The sequence below is a fragment of the Nansenia antarctica genome (genome assembly GCF_963989245.1).
Source record: "Nansenia antarctica genome assembly, chromosome: 1".
Classification (NCBI taxonomy): domain Eukaryota; kingdom Metazoa; phylum Chordata; class Actinopteri; order Argentiniformes; family Microstomatidae; genus Nansenia; species Nansenia antarctica.
The window spans coordinates 45,348,034-45,365,749 of NC_137674.1; the positions used below are offsets into that span (position 1 = coordinate 45,348,034).

The window sequence follows — 17,716 nt, forward strand, 5'->3', positions numbered from 1 at the left end:
TTCTTTAAAAATCAACAAGTGCACAAGCGCACAAACATGTGTGAGAGGGCAATCAATTGGCATTTACTGAAAAACAAAAGGGGAGGGACTGATATGTTCTGTGTTAAGCACTGTCCTATGTGAAAACCCATTCCTTCAGCACACCTGGCTCACTAACACAGCTAGCCTGGTGAGTGTGCTGACACACCTGGCTCAATAACACAGCTAGCCTGGCAGAGGGTGCTGACTCACCTGGCTAACACAGCTAGCCTGGCAGAGGGTGCTGACTCACCTGGCTCACCTGGCTAACACAGCTAGCCTGGCTGAGGGTGCTGACTCACCTGGCTCACCTGGCTAACACAGCTAGCCTGGCTGAGGGTGCTGACTCACCTGGCTCACTTGGCTAACACAGCTAGCCTGGCTGAGGGTGCTGACTCACCTGGCTCACCTGGCTAACACAGCTAGCCTGGCTGAGGGTGCTGACTGCCCGCATGTAGCTCTGGTTCCTGGAGCGGAACTGAGGGGGGGTGTAGTTGGCGGAGGGATCCAAGGCAATGCTAGGGTGCATGTCTCTGGAGGCCTGCAAGTGGTAGTTCTGACTAAACAGAGAGAGAGAGAGGAAGAAAGAGAATATAGTCATAGCGCTGTAGGAAATAGCCCAATTGTTTAAATGATATGTCATCAGGTATCAAAGTGATGTTTAGATCTCAAGCGAATATAAACCCTACTCATAAAAGACACCATTTTCTTTAAAAATATCAACAAGTGCGCAGGCGCACAAACATGTGCGAGAGGTATCAAAAAGGGACACAAACAATTAAGTGCTATGTGTAAGTGGGCATCCTCTCTACAACCCCCTTCATGAAACAGATTATGACATAGCGTCCCCCAAGAGGGGATTCTTCTTTACCTTCCACTAAATCATTGCTGTGTTCAACAGTGTCCTCGAAATGGCAATTCGATTTGCTATTGTGCTGAAGCATCCAATCAATGCTTGGAAATGAGGCAAATGCAAATAAGGAGCTAGTTAGCGAGCAAGCATTTCTGAGCGAGCACCAGAATGTCAGTCAGGTCAATTAAATGTGCTTCCTCAGAGTAGGGCAGGAAGGCTGCTGCTCACAGGGGAGGCATTAGGTTGAGAACCTGTTCACATTTTCGATACAAAATGAAATAGGACAACGTAAAGAGAGAGCAAGAGAGAGAGAGGTGGAGAGATAGAGAAAGAGTGAACGATATGGAGAGTGCATTGGGAATACAAGAGTAGTGAGTTCTTCACCAGATCCAAAGCTAATGTCAGGTGGGGATGAGTAAGCACTTTTTTTCAAGCTTTTATGTAGAGAAACAGGCCTTTGTCAGTGTGGCAAAGTGTTCAAACCCTGCCAACATATCTAGCCTTGTCAAACCCAGTGCTTATGCATTTACACAACATTCAAATACCAATCATTTATATCACGCCAAAACAGAATACATCCAGAGAATAAACTCAGACAATGTGCTTGATAAGGCTATTCAGATCAGGCACCTTGGAACTAATACTCTACTCCAAACTAGGACCTGTCAAGAGCCCTAAACCATCAACTACTACCATTCTGATATCATGTTATGGTAAAGAAATCTAATGATTCTGTGCAGAGCTTATACTCTCTCTCTCTCTCCTCTCTCTCTCTCTCTCTCTCTCTCTCTCTCTCTCTCTCTCTCTCTCTCTCTCTCTCTCTCTCTCTCTCTCTCTCTCTCTCTCTCTCTCTCTCTCTCTCGCTCTCTCTCTCTCTCTCTCTCTCTCTCTCTCTCTCTCTCTCTCTCTCTCTCTATATATATATATATATATATATATATATATATATATATATATACATCTTGTGTTTAATTGAGCTATGAGGATAGGCGGTGCGAGGAGATTGCCCCAGCTGACCTCCCATTGACTGGACTTGAGTGGTTGCTCTATAAGGTGTCCATATTGAGTATGTCAGCAGGGCTGCCTGCCAGTTGGCTGAGGAGCACTGACCACTGCAACATGGCAGCACCAGAGAGAGAGAGGGAGAGAGAGAGAGGGATGAAGGATGGAGGGGGTAGCAGCAGAAGCAACAGCAGCACAGTGCTTGTATTCACCTTAAGTCTGCAGCAAAATTGGTGATGTAGTTATGCACGTCATTGTTCATTTTATCCAAACGGTAAGAGCTGTGGGTAGAGAGAAGAAATGGTGTTACAAACTCCACTGGTGGGAGTCAATGGATGCCGGTGTGTGATGTCACTGCACAACGTGTTGTGTTTTGTATGGTTCTGAAGGGCATTGAATGTTTGCTTGGTGTGATCACCGAAGTGCTGCAAAGGGTGATAAGTATGTGGACAAGATGGCTAAGCGGTAACTACAGCTAATGGTATCAATGGGTCACATATGACAGATGCTCCAGCTGTAGGCTGGCAGACAGTGGTGCTTGGACACGGCAGTATTATCTCCTGTCATGGTCCAATGAATGACACACAGACACACATACCAGACACATCATGGAAGGTACAAACGATCTAATTATGAGCATTGAAAAACAGTGCTGAAACAAAACCTGTCTAGACTGCAGGGGACCATTACCCACAATAACACTGTGTGCACAGATCACCTAACCATGACATACCCAACCACTGGAATGAACAACAGACATCACTGTGAACAAAAGTACTTTACCAATGGCAAGGTGGTCGTGAGTAAATGAACAAACTGATGGGTAATATACAGACCAAACTTCCCTTCTGTGAACAGCGTAAAGTAGCTCAAAGCTTTCATCTGACAACATAAAGACTAGATGGGGGAAGCACATTGACGTGAGATAATGTTAATTCCCTCACCCATAACCACTCAATAGACATATCTATTATAGTCCATTGAGCTAAGGAACGCTGTTTCATAAAAGAGAGAGGCTCTTTGTCAATCCTGCCGCAGCACATTTGCTTTTTTATGTCTCTAACTGTTGCTAATGCACTTCCATTGTCGCCCAATATTAAACTACCAAATGATGGAGATATCGGGATATCGGGATATCGCTATCAACATTGGGAGAGTGAGAAAAGTCGTAATTTATGGTCCAACAAACTCAGACAGATTGCTGAAGCTTGGAAAAAGAGAGTGCAGTAATTAGGAGGAGAATCAACTGCTAAAAGGGAGAAGTAGAGGTGAGCAGAACTTGGGTAGGCATTAGGACTAATGGAACGTCTGTCTGATAGGCTAATGAGGACGTTCTTATCTTATTTTATTATTATATTCATGATCATTATTATTTATTTTATTATTTGTGACACGGTCTTATCATTATTCTTTTTATTTTTTAAATGTAGTGTTATATTCTGTTAGTCTTGTATATTGATGTTGTTCTTGTCTATAGCTGTTCTGTACTCTGTCATGTGTTTTATGTTCTTTGTGGACTCCAGGAAGAGTAGTGGCTGCCTGTGCAGCAGCTAATGGGGATCCTAATAAACAAATAAGCAAATAAGTCAGCGGATATGCAGCATCTCAGGCAAACAGAACAGACCGAAAAGCCCCTTTGGAGAATAATGACGTTCCCTGAATGCTTTTTGTTAGTGGGGACAGAGGGTAATGAGAAGTGATGTTTAGCCTCATGCCGTCAGGAAACAGTGAGCAAGTCAGGATGTAATCTTGGATCTTAGATCTTAGAACATCTTGGATGTTTAATCCACATGTATGACATCATAATCCTCCATACAATTCTGAGCATAGGAAATGAATAGCCGGTACAGGGTCTCCCATATCCCATCTTCATGTGTGAGGATTTTGTCTCCTTCTGCAGCACAGGGTTAAGGCAGGATATGGTGTTGCACACATAGTATGGTTAGACAGTTTGTGTCAGTTCCAGCAGAAGACTCCACTACACCAGGTGTAGGAGCCTATACTGCAGTATCTGGAATCGTATAGAGCACAAGTCGTGACACTGTAAGCATCGGTGGACTGTAAGCAAGAGGGACTAACTATATTCATAGTAAACTAACACCTTTTGGGGGCAGCCCAACAGAAAGACAAGCTCTCTATGCAGCACACGTCCTGCAAGACAACGAATCAATGGAGCAGATTCCGTGATGACCTTGAGATCTGAGTAACACGTTTTTATATGCAACACAATCTGAACTAATGACTGCTTATGTCACGTCAGGAATGAACAAATGCTTCACATGGGTATTCATTTTGATTAATTATGACTGCTACTCAAGAGGCTAATCATACACACGGAATATTATTTTAAAATCGCCCAAAATAGCCTGATTAGACTGATTGGGTTGCTTTGCGTAGACTTGGTCTTATACTTAATGAGAAAGCAGCCGTGAAACAGAGAGTGCTTGTCATTCCAGTGAGGGGGGGAGTGCACCGCTATCAAAAGCTGCGCTGTCATCAGATGGTACTTATCATGCCTGATTGACTCATTAACTCTCCCTGCGATGTGCTAACACTTTATTTTGCCTCATGCCATTCCATTCTTATCATCATTAATACATCCATTAAACGAGTTTGGCAAGTCCTTTTACGGTGGCGAGAATTCCGTTACAAACTCCATTCATCTTAGTCTCTCCCCCGCAGTGAAGGACCCCAGGGACTTTGGGGACTGGTAAATGATTCATTAATTAAAATGATCATCAACGCTGACCCCCCCATCTTGCGCAGGTGTTACGGCTGATGGAGCCTGGAGATAGGCCGGGGACTGTGATGTGTTCTTTATCAGGGAGAGGAGAGAGGGAGCGACCCTGTTAACCATGAGAGGAGGAGGTGACAGAAACTGAAGGACTGTTCTCATGCTAACACCATTAGCCTCAGGAACCGCCGCTGTCAAAGTTAGTCTTGCAGGCGACCCCGCAGGATATAACATTTCTACAAGTGGGGACGAAATCCAGCCCATGCACAACCCCCCCCACCTCGAGTCCAATCCAGTTCCTTTCCAACAAGCATGGCCAGCCATGTCACTATAAGAGCTCTCATGTCAGGTGCCACATATGACAGCAGTGGGGCTCTTCCATAGAGCCCACTCTCCAGTATGGATGCTCTATCCAGCTATAACTCTGCAGGAGACAAGACCAGCTTTAAAAAAGGCAGTAGCCTGCTAAGCAGACCTGGGTCAAATACGCATGTCAAATGCTTTTTTTTATACTTGAGAGAGTGGGTGAGTTAGTTTGCTCAGAGCAATGGAGACAATCAATCGATAGTCCCAAAAGTCCAAAATGCAAGCATCAAGTGCTATCTCAAATACTTTCAAGTAGACTATATGTATTTGACTTAAGTCTAATGACAAGATATGATCTACTCATGTAACGTGTAATTGAGTTCATGCTCAAATGAGATGAGCTGCCTTCTGAACAATGGGCAAGACTGTAGTGGAGAGAATAGCGGTCCATTCAGTCATAAAGAAAGGGTGGCAGAGAATGGCTTTCACAGCAGGCATCCTCAGCCCTGGGCTCCAACAAGTACCCCAAACACTGCAGCGCTGACGCCCTAGATGGGGAAACCACATCACAATGAATTGCAACAGCACACCAGTGAACTGTCTTAATTCCCGTGTTGCTGTCAATGGACTCTGAGGCGGGCCACACAAAGCGATCCATAGCGGTCAATATTCCTCTTTCACTAAAGACAGCAGGCTCAGTGCCGACGTGCTGCAAGAGGCATTATTTAGAGAGGCCTCTGAGTACAATAACCGCAATGGATATCTGCTGGTCCATCTATAAATCACTTTGGGCCATGAATGGTGTTATAAATGGTTATGTTGTAGGCTTCTATAGATAAGGGCAGGCCCCCATCTTTGGATCATAAAGGCTTATATACGGCTTAAAGGCTTAAGCCAAACATCATCTCAGCATTGAGCATTTTTGTGTTTGATTTACTGTGTGTATTGTATTTAGGGTTAGGGTTAGGTTAGCTTTAGTCTGAGTCATTGACGTATATCTGGTGAAGGCCGCGTGGTTCTGGTGCTAATAACGTGGCCCTCTCTTACTGGCGCCTGTACACAAGTTATATTCACAGGTTACATTAACATTTCATCTCCCCGTTCATCCTAGGACGATTTCAACCATGAAAATCTCATTTCAACAGACTTCTCAGATGACATAATCGGATCGGAAAAAAAGAAAGAAAAGCGAGAAGGAAATATAATCAACACTGCAGTAATGTATTGTTGTCGCTGGCAGAGGACAGCCGCAACCCCCGCTGTGGAAAAACACACACGCATTTTAATTGTGGATGTGTCATCGGGTCATGTCGACGGCGATGTCTATTAACGCATTCTGTTTGTGTCGCCCGATGTGAGGGTTAGTGTTTCCAGGAAAAAGCCTCTGTGGCGAAACAGTAATTTAACAACCAGCGCTGAATTATAATGAGCAGAACTGGTGTACCGTGCAGGAGGTGGGGAGGAGAGAGAGACACATGACAACCATACAGAGAGAGGGGGACGTGGCTTGGTTACAGGATGACGGCAGGGGACCGGATCAAGACCACACAGAGCTGGAACAGCACATGGAATGAGATGACATGGAAAGATATATATATATATATATATATATATATATATCGATATATACAGTATATAGATATATATAGATACTATATATATAGGATATTATATATAGATAGATAGATATGTAGATATATACACAGGATATAATAACTCCATGAGAAAGACCACATACAGTATATGTAAACCAGTTGTGTCATCGGTACCTCTCAAAACTATCAATATGTGTATACATGAAGGTGAATACATGAAGTTTGGATAGGCTTTATGAATGTACGGCACCAAGGTCAACTGTATGTAAGATTTCAAATGTACAGATCTGTATTGCATTCCACTGTTACCACAAAGGTGTCAGTGCACCAACCAGACCCACATACAGTTTCCAGGTTTGGGTTAAAAAAACACACACACAAAAAACACAAAAAAACATTTCCTCTTCCAAAATGAAGAGTGTGCAACAACCTCCCCTTACATACTGTTAGAGAGCCAGGAACAGAATACATCTAATACATCGCTTTTCCATTGACCAGACCGGTACGGCTCAGCACGGCATGCATTTGAAAAGTTCTGTATGGTACGGGTAGGATATGTTCTCCATTATACACAACAGACCAGGAACGAGCGGTGACAGTAGGAGGAGTTAAGTGTCATAACAGCACTTCACTTTAATAAGTGCCGGTATACAGCTCAACGGGGGGAAATGTGATAAGAATTATGTCAAAATACAGATCAGCCTTAAAACATGTAACGTTAGATATATAACGTTAGACAGGCTGTGCTTGACGCTCCCATTGGACTGACGGCGGGGCTCATACAATCTCTGCGTTTGTTATAGATACGAGTGCTCCGGTGTCTTGCTGGTAGTCAAATATATTTATTTATACAGCATATGGATGTTACGTGCCTGTTACTTGCCGCTTTCAGTTCTAGTAGATCTAGTAGTTCTAGTAGATCGCGCAACCAGGGAAACACCGACATGTGTTAAAGGGAGCAAGACGCGAATCTACCGGCATTTGGCTCATGAGTGAATGGCGGAAACGCCTGGTCGGCACAGCTTGGGATTCCATATATTATAGGGAACTATGTGTGAAAGAGGCTTAAATGTTGAAATAACAGTAATACCATGTTCATTGATAAAATGACATAAGGGATGAAAAGGGGGGATGGCAGTTTTAGAAGGGGGATGATGAAGCTCGCTGGACTGAGGAACGGTCTAGCATAGGCACAGCACATCACCATAATAGCGATTTTTTTGTTATGCTTGTTGTAAATAAAAGTTCTATGATGCATTGAAATGACATTAAACTAAGATAATAAGATGGTTATCATAATTTTTATAATCTTTATTAATAAGTTATTACAGAAACAGTAAGTGACATTTTCCGAGAGTGAAATCTGTTGTGGTATTTAAAAATGGCGGTAAGCGATAAAGTCTATGAACATGGGATGACGAGGTTGACGATTACCATTGACCAATCAACGGTCTGCAGCGTCACATGTCACACACAGCCTGGCACGAATGTACTGAAAGTACCCCTCTCGAACTGGAACTAAAAACTACTATGACCCGGTACGGCTCGGTTGGCAGTGGAGAAAGCTAAACAAACCGGGATCACGCGGCCCGGCACGGTACGGCACGGTAGTGGAAAAGCGCCATTACAGGAACGAAGCCTGCCTTGTCCAGGTCAATCATTGCACTGTAATGGCTGACACAGCAGAATAGGCAGACAAAATGTAAAAAAAAATAACATTAGGTTTTCAAAGTGCTGGTCTGGGAAGAGTTATTACAATGCCACGTTAATAACAATTGACCTCTGAATTTGCCTGTAATTACTGTCCTCATATTCTGACAAAGCCAGGCTAGTCCCCTTTGAGGAAAAAAATCAAAGTGCCGTCTCTCTCTCTCTGTCAATGGCGGCCATTTAATAATTACATCAGGGGAAGACGGATATGCCAAGTGCGATTTAATATTTTTATGTCAGACATGAATTAAAAAATGCTATATATATTTAAAAAAAATAAGCAACGACTTAGGGAATAGTGGCTTTCTGACACAATGAAGAATCTTTTTTTTTAATTCAACACAAAAATCTACAATGATTTTAGACTGAGAGTTGGTGGAAAAATACTTTTTCAAAGATTTACGCCTCTAAGCTACTCATGAAATTACAACATCTCTATGGCAGTGCAACTCTGTTGACAGCCTGTGACATACATGGACAAAGACATGAATGATATCATATGTCCAAAACTATACAGTAATTATGAGAGTCACTCAAGGGTGGCTGGCGGGAAAGGGATGTGGTGTCATAGGAGAATGTGAGGAGCATGAGGCAAGCACATCAGCTATCAAGAAAGACACTTCTCAAAACGTACACTCCAATGAGCAAGGAAAGTAGAAGTGGGCACAGGAGAATTCATTCAAGGCTCAGAGACACAAACTTGTACCTTAAAATTTCGCTAAATAATTTCTATGGCTATAACCTTATTGTATCGTTTTAATTTCCTTCACTGACGTTAATGCAAAGAAAGGTAGATAACTACAATATGCTTGCTCATATCTAATTCAATAAGTACATGAGCCTTCTGACAAGAACGGTGAAAAAGAAAACAATTATATTTCTTCTCCATTATCAAATAATCTATCTGAGATATAATTTGCTGATGATATCATTGCTGTGGGTTCAAATGTTGTTTCGCTTCATCCCATCACTGGACTAATGATGTGATCTAATTTCATCTTCATCTGATGCATTTTTTCAAATCTAATGTTGTTCTATTATTATCCTAGCCTCCAATTACCTCACAATCATTTTGTTTGTTTTCCTGGGACTGTGCCTGCATCATGTCCCATGTAATCCTCTTATACTCATTTCCTCTGCTACCAAGTAACGGCGACAAAACCCTCCTTTCTTTTTCGCATTAATTCACCTCATCCCAGAGCACACAATTGAGAGTGCTATTCAAGTTCATAGAAAATAATTACTTTGTAAGAAGGTGCAGTGCAAATAGAATCTGTTTGGCTCAGTCATTATGCAGAACACCTGTTGGCCAATCCAGGGAGACATAATCTGTCCCCCTGCTGCATGCTGGGATACGTGGGCCTACCTTTGGGAGTCCATGAGCGGTAGCGGCCTCTGCATGACGGACTTGACCAGGGAATCGGAGCGGAGGGTCTTCTGGGGGGAGGTCTTGGGGCTGGAGTCGGACTCTCCGCTCTCCTCGTCCCCCATGGCTTTGACGTAGCTGCTGCTCCGCATCCTCCGGCAGGGGATCTCATCGTCCTTCCCGCCCCCGGGGTAACCTGAATACTCATCCTGGGGCACCTATAGGGAGGGGGAAACACAAGGCTGGTTGGAGAGAAGGGTAGTGGTGGAGGTGGAGGTTGGAATCCCACTGTATTGGCTAACGTGCTAACGTGCTAGCGTGCTAGTGCCATGTATTTACACAACGTGTTACATAGACCTTACAACTGTGATAGCTGTTTGGTACACACATGTGGCTAGTCAGAGAGGCATATAGTGGTGTAGTGTTTCTAGTATGTGGTGGTTATGATAGCTCAGTTGGTTGGAGCATAGATATGATTCCTGCATGCATACACAGTATATTATGGGCCTGTCTCCCAGACCTAGATTATGCCTAGTCCTAGACTGAAACGCCTTCAATGGAGAATTGCGATTTAAAATGCTATTTAACCTAGGACAATATGTAATTGTAAACTGTGTTTGGAAAACCGGACCTTTATGTATAATGTAAAATGCTATTGGGACAAAAGTGATTTTGAATGTTTCGGTGGGGTTTTGTGGCCGGTTTGTTTTTGCTAAAACCAAGTCATTAAATAGTAGTAGTTAAACAGTTATTACATTTACATTTACATTTTTGGCATTTAGCAGACGCCTTATTCCAAAGCGACTTACAATCAATACATTTGAATACTAAGCATGTGAATCAGCAGTCCACCATTCGTTGCAGGAAGAGTACTCTAGCTCGGGCCGGGGGCCACTGATAGAAGGAAAAACCTTCTCCCTATTATCGCCTTCTACTAAAACTTTTTTTTTTTTTTTTTTTTTTTTACTGGAGAAACTGAGAAACAGTACAAGGGGGGCAATAGAAGTTCTAGGGACACAGTAGAGGGGAAAGCGGGTGTCTTTAGGAGACGTAGAGGTGAGGGTCGGAAGATGTCTCAGGAGGAGCAGTTAAGATGTAACCTGAAGAGATGGGTCTTCAGTCTACGACGAAAGATGGGTAGTGACTCTGCCGTTCTGACAGCCGTGGGGAGCTCATTCCACCAGCGGGGAGCCAGTGTTGTGAAGAGACGTGATCGGGCAGCCCGACTGCTGTGTAGAGGAGGAGGGGCCAGTCGGCCAGCCGAGGTGGAGGAGCGGAGTGAGCGGGCAGGGGTTTGGGGGGTTACCATTTCCTTCAGGTAGGCAGGGGCTGTCCCTTTAGCTGCCTGGTATGCAAGCACCAGGGTCTTGAATCTGATGCGGGCTGCTATCGGGAGCCAGTGCAGGGTGCGAAGGAGAGGGGTGACATGCGAGTATTTGGGGAGGTTGAATACCAGCCGGGCAGCAGCATTCTGGATGAGCTGCAGAGGTCTAATGGCTGAAGCGGGGAGCCCCGCCAGGAGTGTGTTGTGTCCTGTTTATACCGCCAGTGGGCGCTAGTATGAAAGTGATGTATGCAGTGACGGAAGTGATGTATGCACTTCCGGAGGTGAAGAAGAGGAGTTGAATAAATGGCGAATTGAACAGCAGCAGCGTGTCTCCCGGTCTCATTCTTTTACTAACTACTTGCTTACTACAGAATACCACATTTTTGGCGACGAGGATGGCTATTTCCGTACCCTTACCTACACCGTTCATGCCTGTGCCAGGCGAACCTGCTATTTCTTTTCCTACTTGGTTGAGAATGTTTGAAAATTACATGCTCGTAATTGATGCTACCGGAGAAAAATGGCCGGAGGAAAGAAAGCGCGCGGTTCTTCTCCATGCACTAGGGACTGAAGGACAAAGACTGTTCTACACGCTAAAGGATACGGGTGTTACCTACACTTCTGCCGTGGATGGACTGGAAAAGTACTTTGTTCCTAAGGTGAATGTGATTGCTGAACGTCACAAATTTCGACAGAGAGCTCAGGGTCCTGACGAGACGGTTAATCAGTTCCTTGCTTCATTACGCGAGCTAGCTGCAGCTTGTGAATTTGGTGCCATGGAGGAACAAATGATTCGTGATCAACTGATTGAGCGTGTTGCTAACACACGCATACGAGACAGACTTTTGCTTGAATCGGACTTGTCTCTGGACAAAGCTACTTCAATGGCCTTACAAATCGAGGCTGGACTACGGAACTCCAACGTTCTCTCTGGAGCTACAGCTTCGGTGAGAGCCATCGAGAAACAGCCGACGAGGAGGAGGTTCGACAAGGGCAAGAAGAAAGATCCGACGACGACTGCACCTGCCACGGTCTACAGCCAGCCAGCTACAACTGGGAATCAGCGCGCCTGCTTCCGATGCGGATCCACAGGACACTTAGCTAACAAGCCTACATGCCCGGCGGTTAAGGTCACTTGCAATACATGCGGAAAAGTTGGACATTTTTCCAAGGTGTGTAGATCGGCTCAAAAAGAGGTGCGTGAGGTAATGGTGAATGACGTTACTGTGCTTTACATGCAGGGGGCCGTCGTGAATGATAAAATTATGTGTACTGTACGAGTTGATGCAAATTATCATTCCCATGATGTTGAGCTGATAGTGGATACAGGCTCATCTGTTTCTATTATTCCAGAGAGTACTTACCAGACACTTTTCCATACATGTGTCCTTGCTGAGCCTACAGTGAATCTGCTTACTTACTCCAGAGAGAAAATTCCTGTTAAAGGTTGCATGCATGCTACAGTTGTTCATAATGGACATTCAGTTACAGGTTCATTGATAGTGGTTGAATCAGGAAATGCATTGCTGGGACTAGATTTATTTGTAGCATTGCAGATGTGCATTGAGGGTAACAAAATTATTACTGTTAGCCCTGCTAGCTCTCCTACTGTGCTCCGAGCACCTACTGTACAGAGTACCACTCCACAGACCGAACCAGAGGTTCTAGTACAGGAGTTAGGGTGTGCAAAAGGTTTTATGCACAAAATACAGGTTAAACCAGATGCTGTGCCAGTACAGCAGAAACTGAGGAGGCTTCCGTTCTCAGTGAGGCAGGCTGTGACCGATGAGCTCGCAGATCTACAGGAAAAAGGCGTTATAGAACGTATAGACGCATCTCCATGGGTTTCCCCTATAGTTGTGACCCAGAGAAAGGGGGGAGGAAAGCCTCGCCTGTGTGTTGACCTCAGAGAACCTAATAAGGCAATCATCAGTGACTGTCATCCCTTACCGCACATGGATGAACTGTTCGCTGAGCTCCGTGGAGCCACAGTCTTTTCTACTATAGACTTAGCCTCTGCTTATCACCAGTTGCCATTGCATCCAGATAGCCGTGATTTAACTGCGTTTATCACGCATGAGGGTCTCTTTCGTTTCTGCCGAGTGCCATTTGGCCTCGCTTCTGCTCCTTCAGCTTTTCAGAAAATGATGTTGACTGTACTGACAGGCCTGCCAGGCGTACAGGCCTACCTGGATGATGTGATTTGCTACGGCGTCACACAGCAGGATCACGATGTCAGCCTACGGAGAGTGCTACATGCTCTAAATGAAGTGGGACTTAAACTGAACATGCACAAGTGTAAGTTCAACCAGAAAGCTCTGCGCTTCCTGGGCCACACTGTGTCCAAAGATGGTCTTCATCCTGACCAAGACGGGGTCAGTGCTGTGGCGAACGCGCCTGCCCCGCACGACACATCCTCCCTGCGGTCCTTCCTAGGACTTGCATCGTGGTATAGTAAATTCATACCTGACTTCTCTACTGTGGTGGAACCGCTACGTGCTACACTCAGGGAATCTACTGACACTAAGTTTGAATGGACAGCGGATGCAGAGTCCAGTTTTACTGAGGTTAAGAGACTGATTACTGAGAGTCCTACCTTAGCATTATATGATCCTGAGTTACCTACTTATGTCACTACCGATGCTTCTAACTATGGATTGGGGGCTGTAATGAGCCAGATTCACCCAGACAATACAGAGAGAACCATAGCTTTTGCGTCCAGGACACTTTCTCCTGCAGAGAGAAAGTACTCTACCGTCGAGCGTGAGGCGCTGGCATGCGTTTGGGCGGTGGAAAGGTGGAGAACCTACCTGTGGGGACATCGTTTTGTCCTACGCACAGACCACCAAGCGTTGACAACCCTACTCACTTCCAGGGGTACGGGTCGCGCAGGTCTGAGAATAGCGAGATGGTCTGCACGTCTACTATGCTTTACTTATGATGTCACTTACCATCCAGGGAAACGTAATGTGACTGCTGACTGCTTGTCCAGACTCCCTCTGCCTTCGACAGGAGAGGTGGAGGAGGAGCCAGACATGGTGGCTACTGTGTTCACAGGTTCCTCACATGCCATATCTGTGACCGAGTTCACTGCTGCCTGTGAGGCCTGTCCTGAACTGACTCAACTGAGACAGCAGATACAGAAAGGTTGGCCAAAATGCAGTAAGAATGTGACAAAGGAACTTGCTCCATATTTTAGAGTGAGAGATGAACTGGCTGTGGATGAACTACTTGTCATGAGAGGCCCCGACCGTGTGGTTGTTCCTATTACACTACGGTCTAAAGTGGTAAACTTAGCTCATGAAGCGCATCAGGGAATAGTGCGTACTAAACAGAGACTACGAGAGCTATATTGGTGGCCGCAAATGGACAGATGTGTCCAGACATTAGTAGGCTCATGTGTACCCTGTCAATACAATGACAAAATAGCCAAAACTGCGCCTGCACCACTTACCCCAGTGGAACTGCCAGGTGGACCATGGGAGAAGGTGGCCATTGACATTGTTGGTCCCTTTGACTGTGCGACATGGGACTGCCGTTATGCTATTACACTCACAGACTATTACAGTAAGTGGCCAGAGGTGGCGTTTGTCTCTACTGTAACTACAGAGGCGGTTATTAGCTTCTTGACTACAGTGTTTAGTCGTGAAGGTAACCCTTCCTTCCTGGTCTCTGACAACGGATGTCAGTTTACCTCCCATGCTTTTGCAAGCTTTCTGGGAGAGAGAGAGATAAAGCACCTGCGTTCCAGTGTTTATTATCCAAGAGCCAACGGGGCTATTGAGAGATTTAATCGAGTTCTCAAAGAGTGTATTCAGACGGCTGAGAGAATGCACAAGCCATGGAAACATGTAGTAACAGAGTTCTTACTGAACTATCGCGCTACGCCGCATGCTACTACAGGAGCTACTCCCTTTGAGTTGCTGAGGAACAGAAAGATGCGTACAAAACTAAATGTCCTCCCTGTCTCACACCAAACTAAGTCACCTGAGAAAGTGCAGGAGACAGTGAGACGCAAGCAACAGGAGAGTAAGGAGTACACAGACAGAATGAGGGGAGCGAAAGTGCCCATGTTCCAAGTGAATGACACCGTACGTGTCCGCAGACCGGAGCATGTAAAAAAGGGATCATCAAGATTCACAGAACCGCTGACAATAGTTAGTAAAGCAGGACAGAATACATACCTGCTCAGTGATGGTCGAAAATGGAATGCATCCAAGCTTACACGCTTCCCCAAGGATGCTCTGTCTGGCACCAGTGGTGAAAAGGAGATTGAGCTAGAGGAGTTCACGGTGCCCGAGACAGAGAATGTGTTTAATGAACCAGGTCCAAGAAGGAACCTGAGAGTCAGAAACCCACCTAGGTGGCTGGTAGACTTTGTGCCGTAGAGAACGTACTAAAAGGGTAGGATAGAACACGGTTCTAACTTAGTACAAAAAGGTCCTACAATGCAATGACAAAAGTGAATGTTCATTTCATGTTTCACTGTCATAAACTGTTTATTGTTGTTATTCATTATGCTGATTCATTCATTTTCATTTCCTTCGTTTTCATTTTATTTCAATTGTACTGACACCAGTCTACAGAATATTGCATTCGTTGAGGACTGTAATCCCTTTAAGAAAGGGGGAAATGTTGTGTCCTGTTTATACCGCCAGTGGGCGCTAGTATGAAAGTGATGTATGCAGTGACGGAAGTGATGTATGCACTTCCGGAGGTGAAGAAGAGGAGTTGAATAAATGGCGAATTGAACAGCAGCAGCGTGTCTCCCGGTCTCATTCTTTTACTAACTACTTGCTTACTACAGAATACCACAGAGTGCATTGCAGTAATCCAGGCGGGAGATGACCAGTGCCTGGATCAAGAGTTGCGCTGCCTCTTTGGTAAGGAATGGTCGTATCCTTCTGATGTTGTAGAGGAGGAATCTGCAGGAGCGAGCCGTTGCTGCAATGTTCTCCGCACAGGATAGTCGGTTATCCAGGATCACTCCAAGGTTCTTGGCTGTCAGGGAGGGGGTTACAGTAGAGTTCTCCACTGTGATGGAGAAGTCTTGGAGAGGGCAGGCTTTCCCGGGGATGAAGAGGAGCTCAGTCTTGTTAAGATTGAGCTTGAGATGGTGGTCAGCCATCCAAGTTGAAATGTCAGCGAGACATGCTGAGATACGGGTTGCCACGTGTACATCAGACGGGGGGAAGGACAGGAAGAGTTGAGTGTCGTCTACCTACCTTATTACATAGGTAGGTAGAGTGTAATAACAGAGTAACTACACAGTATTACACAGAGCTTATTGGTGTGATAACAGGTCAGTACTCCAGTTTGGTATCTGGTTTCCACAATGCTTTTATACTCAGAGGCTCTTGACTCAGCTGTTCTGTCGTCGTAAACTGGATTAGGTCCTCAGTCAAGTTTATTAGTAATATGAGGGCAGTAAGTAAGATTAGAGAAGATCAAATATAACGAGAGACTCATCTATTATACAACTAGAGTACATTTATCTACAGTCCTGGGTAAAAAGCTTTCCTGATTTGCATGACTTGAGGTCATTAAATGTTGCGATTCTCACAAACATTCCCACTAGACAGCCTATCTCACAGACTCGAATAAATATTAAATCAGCAAATGCCAGAGTATTACCAGAGTGTTTACTCACGACTGATGTAAATATCAGAAGGATGTTAAATATTGAATGTGAAGGTATCATCCAGGGATGGAGAGTATCACGCTGATACCACATGGCCCATAAAGCACAGCAGAGGTAATGCAGTTTGTCACCACTGCTACATGGCTTACTGACGCAAGACATTCTCTCCTGCAGGAAGGTAACAACCATGCAACCCAACAGTTCACCCTTTAAATGTTGATAGAATGACCTGGACATTACTTCTGTCTCTGAGAAATAATCTCGCCCTGGTCTTGGACGGTACATCAACAAGTGTATCATGCAATTACTGTTATGGTTGTTAGGGCTGGGGTTAGAGTTAGAGCCTGTTTAAAGCTAATTTAATCTACTGATGAAGACAGAGAGAAAGAGAGAGAGACAGAGAGAGAGAGAGACAGAGAGCGAGCTTGTGAACACAAGCTTATTTGAATATCACAAGCTCATTAAACATACCATAAACGTTTCTCTCTCTCTCTCTCTTTCTCTCACTTTATGTACTCTCCCTGCTTTGCGTTATTCCAAACTGTACATTTTCAGTTCAATTACTACAACAACAGCAAGAGTCAGATTTTAAGCCTCTGGCTCCACACACAGTGACAGAACCACACACACACTCACACATACACACACACACACACACACACACACACACACACACACACACACAAAAGCTCCAAGGTCTTCCACACTGCCAAAAAATAGGTCTGCTCTCTGCACTCATGCTCACAGTAAAGCACCACTTCACAAGGAAAGGGTAGTGACATGTGTTTGCGAGTGTCTGTGTGTCTGTGTGTGTGTGGTAGGGGTGCGGGTGGGGAGAACATGAAATACAAAAAGATATGAAACACTGATCTTCAAACTCCATCTCAAAAGCACAACGTCTGACTGAGGGTAAAAGCTTTAAAGAGCAGCCTGTCTCATCTAAAACTGACAGCAGCTGGTGAAAGAGGGAACAAGTTGGCAACCGACCAAATGTTCAGACTTTTATTCAGAAAAATGTAAATACATTTCAACGTTGTTGAAAATGAATGACACACCCGCTAGTCAAGCCAACATATTGCAATGTAATGGTTTCGGTGAGTAATCCCCACTACTAGCTAGTTAGTGTAGAGTAGTGGGGATTACTCACCGAATCCATTACATTGC

General features: G+C 44.7%; 1 protein-coding gene across 1 annotated transcript in view; it reads right to left on the bottom strand.

The window, feature by feature from the left end:
• The window catches only part of dlgap2a (discs, large homolog-associated protein 2a), a gene marked incomplete at its 3' end in the record, with an annotated part of 170,023 nt that overhangs the window by 31,548 nt on the left and 120,759 nt on the right, over positions 1-17,716 (bottom strand). Inside the window, exons 4-6 of the mRNA XM_080549511.1 lie at positions 9,585-9,802; positions 2,086-2,154; positions 419-578 (exon numbers count right to left, since the gene is read on the bottom strand). Coding sequence (XP_080405637.1) covers positions 419-578; positions 2,086-2,154; positions 9,585-9,802 — 447 coding nt within the window. The remainder of the gene's footprint in view (positions 1-418; positions 579-2,085; positions 2,155-9,584; positions 9,803-17,716) is intronic.